Source organism: Rattus norvegicus, chromosome Y (assembly GCF_021556685.1).
Source record: "Rattus norvegicus strain SHRSP/BbbUtx chromosome Y, alternate assembly SHRSP_T2T, whole genome shotgun sequence".
NCBI lineage: Eukaryota > Metazoa > Chordata > Mammalia > Rodentia > Muridae > Rattus > Rattus norvegicus.
In genome coordinates, this window is record NC_141555.1 from 362,987 (window position 1) to 369,367 (window position 6,381).

General features: G+C 41.3%; 1 protein-coding gene across 3 annotated transcripts; it reads left to right on the forward strand.

Moving 5' to 3' along the window:
* Positions 1-2,713: 2,713 nt before the first annotated feature.
* Tspy1 (testis specific protein, Y-linked 1) lies at positions 2,714-6,038 on the forward strand. 3 transcript variants are annotated; one of them, XM_087601307.1, is made up of 7 exons: positions 2,714-2,766; positions 3,679-3,893; positions 4,550-4,670; positions 4,813-4,924; positions 5,009-5,154; positions 5,249-5,346; positions 5,946-6,038. In XM_087601307.1, exons 2-6 carry the CDS (start codon positions 3,832-3,834, stop codon positions 5,309-5,311), a joined length of 504 nt encoding a protein of 167 aa, XP_087457433.1. In that variant the 5' UTR covers positions 2,714-2,766; positions 3,679-3,831; the 3' UTR covers positions 5,312-5,346; positions 5,946-6,038. The 3 variants fall into 3 exon arrangements, with proteins under 3 accessions (XP_087457433.1, NP_075212.2, XP_087457432.1); NM_022923.2 differs by lacking the exon at positions 3,679-3,893 and having other exon boundaries at positions 2,723-3,431; positions 4,593-4,670; XM_087601306.1 differs by lacking the exons at positions 3,679-3,893; positions 5,946-6,038 and having other exon boundaries at positions 2,736-3,431; positions 4,593-4,670; positions 5,249-5,347.
* The last annotated feature ends 343 nt before the right edge of the window (positions 6,039-6,381 follow it).

The following is a 6,381-nucleotide window of genomic DNA, read 5'->3' on the forward strand; positions in this document are numbered from 1 at the left end:
TTTCTTAGATGTGATGTAAAGTACAACACATGGTTTTCGATCTACTCTAAATTTTTTAGTCTGTTTCCCTGTATATACTTACCCTTGTACCTGCCTTTTAATTGTGTCTTTCTAACAATAGATAATAGCCAACCCTGTCTACCCCTAAACATTGTCTCTCCTATAAAAGGGACTTCAAGAATCTGGCAGGAGCTGATCTCTAAAATACTGACTTAGGAAGAGACAGCCAGACTGTTCACTTCCAAGTACACTGCAAAATATAGCTACTTCAACTGGCCAAAAATGGATTAAGTCTAGTTTGTTTGTTTTGCATATTCTCAGGTTTAATGTTTTAGGGAATGAACTGGAGTGACCAAGGTTGTGCAACTAAACTGTCCCTGGTTTCCTTACTTTCCCTACTTTTATTCATTGAAAACAGTGTGAATCCATGGATTGGTATGAAAATGGTTTGAGAAATCTCTAAAATGAATGTTAATTTTATTTTTGAATAGAGATTGGAGTACTGGAGGCTTTCCTTGTGGGATTTTGATGTCAAGAAAAAAACCAAGAGTCCTGACTTTCCATAACAATTTGGTCAGGACTCCTGGATGACACATGAAATGGGTCAAGAGCTTATTATCCTTGATTCTAAAAGCAAGGTAGATGTAGTACTAGTTATCCCTAGATGTGATGAATCTCATTCTAGTCTCAAAGTCACAGAGATCTACTTGCCTCTGCTTCTTGAGTGCCAGGAGTGTTTGTCACTACAACTCATTTAACTCCCTCTTCTATGTTCAGTGTAATGCTTGCTCAGCATTTCCACACAGCTATTTATTTCACTCACTTTTTCATGGTTCTCAACATAGATTTCGACTCACAGAATCTGAGACTTAAGATTTGATGCTGAAAGTTGACATAAGAGAAATGATTCTGAAACTCCTCATTTGGGTGAATTTTATTATAGGTGACTTAATTTGAATACTTGTTTCCGCCCATGTTTGCCATAATATTCTTTACAGTACTACCAGTCATCATCAAGAGACTTGACAATTGTTGACTTTCATTAAAAGTTTGGTGACAGCGTTGCCAGAACATATTGCAGAGCATTTCATGCCCAATATCCTTTTTTTTCTTTTCACTCCATCCATCCTCAGTAGTAAAGTAGCATTAGTAAGCATACAGCCCTGTCACCATAGATGTCATCAGGATATGCTTTATCAACTAGTTTCATATTATGTCCCATACTATGAAATCTGTGAGTCAAATGTACATTTGTATCTATTGTTCTATAAGCTGTGTACCTTCATGTACCTCCAAAATGGCCTTGACCTCTTCAAAATAACAATGTGAAACTTTACTAGCATGAGCCATATAAGAAGAATAAGAATTAAAATTTTTCATCAGGAAATGCCCAAACTATATACATATTCATGACACTATAATGATAATATCTTAATACCTAAATATGCCCATCTTTTTGAAAAAAATCACTGAAATAGTAAGTAATGAACACCCATGGGTTGTATCAATGATTGAAGAGTTAAGTCTACAAACACACTTGCCCTGCTATAATATACGTAAAGACTAAAATTGATTATTATCAATTTCTTTGTTTCATTTTCAGAATATATTTCAATTTCCAATCAAGAAAACAAGCAAGTCCTTTATCCTTCTAAGCCATTAACATTTTTCCTGATTGACAGAAAAAGGGTACGTGTGGGAACGATCATCCATCCTAATCTTGCTTTTATGGGTTCAAAGTGTAGCAATTGAAGGAAGAGCAGCAATTATTGAACTTCTATACCCAACTTAAGCAACGTTCCCTCCCACTTGACCTTAAGACACTCACTCACTATTCCTTTGTGGATTATGTCTATAGTTCGTTTCCTTGATACATAGACTGTGATTTTGGGCTCCCAGTTAATGTGTCAGGCATTGAAGAATGTCTGTGGAAACAAAATAACTTAATAAAAATAATCCTTTAGTGCCAGAATTAGTTCTCCGTTCTATTTCATAAGTATTGTTGTTTTTTCTGTAGCTGTGAGAGAAGCCTATTCTGCTCCTATTTTATTAAATAATATACCATTCACCAGCACTCCTTCACTTTGTTATAATCCTCAAAGCTTAACTTCCAATGGAATCATTTTGCTTATAGTTCTGTGCATGACTTGAGAGATGATTCATTCTTAACTTTGCCAACTGAGTAATACATTAGTTTATATGAATCCTGCTTAGGGAGAGGATTTTCTCTCTTTTCTTGGTAGAAAGGTGTGCAAGAAGCAGACCTAATGACCAAATGACATCATCAACAGCTGCATGCTTTACAAGGACAGCCATTCAGTAGATCACATATGTGTTCATCTGACCAATGAGTAAAAGTATATCAGTAATAGTAAACTACAATGGCACTCCCAAGTATTTGCCAACCTGTATGTTTCAGGGAGAAATGACATTGGGGAATGGGTTATGTTGGTGTTTGGATTTCCTCCGTTCTACTCACTCTCTGAAAGAAGTCGTGACCTCTTCAGGGTCACAGGCAGAAGCTTAAGGACACCTGGAGAAGTGGTACAGGACCAGAACCCAGGGACTAGGTGAGGGTTGTGCTTGTGATCACCAGACTGGTTAGAGGTGGGCAAGATTACCTATGTACTTCTTAATGTAAGACAGTTTGAATCCTGTCTCCTGCTGACGTCACAGAAGCTCACCCGGTCCCGATAGCAACAGAATCTGCTATGAAGGGCTGCTGGAAAAACTCAGAGGCTGGTTGGCCATTCCGAAGATCATCAGGTAGCATTTGAAGGGGCCTGCTGTCTTGTGGCTCAGGCATCCTTGTATAGGCTGAGCATATGGAGAATTCTGAGGAGGAGAGTGTGGGCGTGGCTCCCCAGGAATTCCGGGAACTGGTACTCCTGGAAAGCAGCCTTCTGGAGGGAGAGCCCTCAGTACAGGCACCAGAGCAGAGCCCAGGTGCTCCTGCTGGGGACAACCAGATGGTGAAGCCTCTGGTAATATGTGGTCCTGTGGAAGATTGGGTACCCCTTGCAGAGGTGCTACATCACCCTGACACGTGTGAAGAGGGTGACGAGGCTACTATGGCGGAGTTGAAAGTCACAGAGGTGGTAGATGTCAAGAATGAGGGTGAAGAGGTAAAGGATCAGAAACAGGAAGGTGAACAAGATCAGCAGCCTGAGCTGGAAAAGAACCCAGAGCAAGCCTGTGATTCTAAAGATCAGCAAGGGATACAAAGGCTTCCACTGTCAGGTGGCGGGCCTGCAGAACGCAGATCTAAAATGGAGGAGCTGGAACTTCTTCAACTGGAGCTCAGCTTTGTGAATGCCCGCTGTAGCGGAGCTTTTGCCCGGATTAAAGCAAAAGTGGCCAAAATGCGCAGACCTCACTTTGATCGCAGAAAGACCATAATCCAGGGCATTCCAGGCTTCTGGGCTAAAGCTGTATCCTTAAGTGTACTCTCTGGACTTGGCAACAAAGACAGCCAAGTGGTTTGGAGAAACTAGCTGATTAAGGAGAACTGCAGGGTGGTTTGGGGAAGGAGTTACGAAGTTTAGACAATAGAAACGAATCTCATAGCGCTGTGTACAAAATATAAGTGGGGTCCTTGAGCAGCAGATCCTCAAGCAATTGTTGCCTAGGTAGGGGATGTGGTGAACCCTGTGCTATTCCATAATCCTTTTTCCGCAGGATACAAAGAATCAGATTCAAGTACAATAGAGTGGATTGGACAGGCTGAGCATGGTTATGCCAACTGCATGCAAGACACTCATGAGCATCTTTCTATGATCAGGAAAGATGACTTTGGCCAGGGACACCAATCACTACTGAGAGTACCCTGTCATGGGATATTTACAGAAACATCATTTTACAGAAAGTCGATTATTTGTCCACCCTTTTGTCAGGTAAACAATGTGGTCCCCTTTAGCACCAGCCCCTAATTGATACTGCCACGTTCAAGACCTCAGTTCCGTGATAATTCAGAAGGTTTAGGTTTAGCATTTAGATGCATATTTACTGAAAAAATATTCTATGAGTTTTGAGGCAATCAATTAATTTGAGTCTGCCAGGCACTGTCAATCCCTTTCCTCTACTATCATCTTCCTATTGATATAAAAGCTGCTTACATGTGAAATGTGTGCCAGTGTGAAAAGTGTATGGGCTCACATACACACTCCTTGCACAAGATCAGGAAGGCAGATACAGCCCATGTTTTTGTCAGCCTTTGTGCATACACTGGCCTTTAGTAGCTTAGGAATATTAGATCAACAGCCACTTTGTCATCCAGCTAGCTTGTTTTCTTCTGTGCATACAAGTTTTCTGCTTCTACTGACTTTCTCTGACTACCCATTATCCTCCATAGCATCAGTAAATTCCCAAAGAGTGTAATTTCTTCCTCCTACAAAGGTTCAGATTTTCACAGAACAGATGACTTAGAACATCTTAGTCATCTTATAGGAAGGGACATAGGACAAAGAAGGAAAGACCTCATGGCCATGTGTCTATGTTGGCTCCTGCTCCAAGGACCACTCTCATTACACTGTGGCCCATTTGCTTCCAGCTCCACTTTTAATAGTATAGCACAGTTCCTTGACCAGAGGCAGATGATGAACCATCCCCAGATGTCCTCCATCATCAGCAACCAAGATGAAGACTTACTGAGCTACATGTTGAGCTTGGAGGTCAGTTGGAATTGTGTCTGGGCAGAGAATAAATGGTGTTTGGGGAAAAACAAATGTGAACAAGTATTGCATCCCATTATTGTGTGAGGGTTCTCATAACACACCTAAAGATTTCCCATTTATTTCTTCCACATCTTGACAGGTGGAGGAGTACAATCCTGGGTTGAGGATGTGCAGGATGATGTTTTTCTTTAGTGAAAACCCATACTTCCGGAATGACATTGTCACTAAGGATTATCAACTCAGCATCATTGGTACATATGGTCATAGGTTTTCAGGTGTTGCCTGGGTAGGGGATGTGGTAAACCCTGTGCTATTCCATAATCCTTTTCCCGCAGGATACAAAGAGTCAGATTCGAGTACAATAGAGTGGATTGGACAGGCTGAGCATGGTTATGCCAACTGCATGCAAGACACTACCAGACTCACTTTCTTCAACTGGCTGTGTGCACACAAATTCCCTGGCTCCAACAGGATTGCTGAGGTTGGCTTTCTCTGACCATTCATTATCTTCTAGGGCCTGGGTGGATTACTCCTGGGAATGGGATTTTTATCTTCTGCCCTCCTTCCAATCACAGATAATCATGGATGACTTGTGGCCAAATCCTCTTTACTACTACCCTAAGGAAGACCACTCATGAAGAGAGAATTAGGACTGTGCCAGGTGAATAGACAGGTATACTCTGAAATGGTGTTTATCTGGGGCCTCAGTGAAGAATGAGACATGGCCAGGAACATTTACATGTGAGAGAAAGTTGTATTAGTAGACTTTACATACCTCTAGAGGTGATAATTGTACCCCCCACTCTGTGGTGGATTAAATACATTCATTCCTGTTGAGAATCCTAGATCAGAATGGTTCACCCAGGTTCTTGCCTTCAACTACACGATTTTCCATCTCAAATCAGCATGGTTCTCTGTGTGATCCTCTTTGATATCCTCCCACCTGTTCTCTAGGAGTTTCTACTAATCCAGGCCTAGAGAACCTGTTTAAATAAATACCTTGGATATACAGGGAGAGAATATGAGGTAGTCAGGAAAAAAGAAGGCATCATAAAAAGAAAACCTTTTAAAGGACCTAGGGCCACTTCCACATGTCCCAGTGTGTGTGTTCATATGTAGATGCATATCTCGTCTGTGAGTATAGATGTCTGAACCCAGGTGCTGTAGAATTTTGAGAATCACCAGAGCTAGGGCAACATCCACAAAGAACTGGGAAGTATTTAGGAAGCAAAGATGGTGAATATTCACCTTGATTCTCATTTTTTTCTACAGGATAAAAAGCAGAGCATTTCTGACTGTAGACCATTAATGAAGATGCTCATCGTGTAAACTGGAATTGACTGAGATAAATACTGGCAAAGGTCATCTAGCTTCCTGTTGATTATTTGTGGAGTGTGGATAATCACAGAAGTAATATCCAAGCCCCTGGAGCTAAATTCTCTTCAGCCAGAGTCTCTGACCAGACTAAGGACTTGGAGGATAAGGGTTGAACAGGAGATGGATACATTGAATTGCCCACATTCCTCACAAACATGGGGCCTGTTTCCACTGCTTGGTACTAAGTAACAGAGATCCCTAAGGCCTGCTTAGATACTGTTGAACAGTAGTCCATTCCTTATCATTCGTTTACCCCAGTGAATTCCTTGGCCATTGTGTTGGCCTAGCTTTACCTGCATCCAGTTGAACATCAAGTTGTTGGTAAAATAGG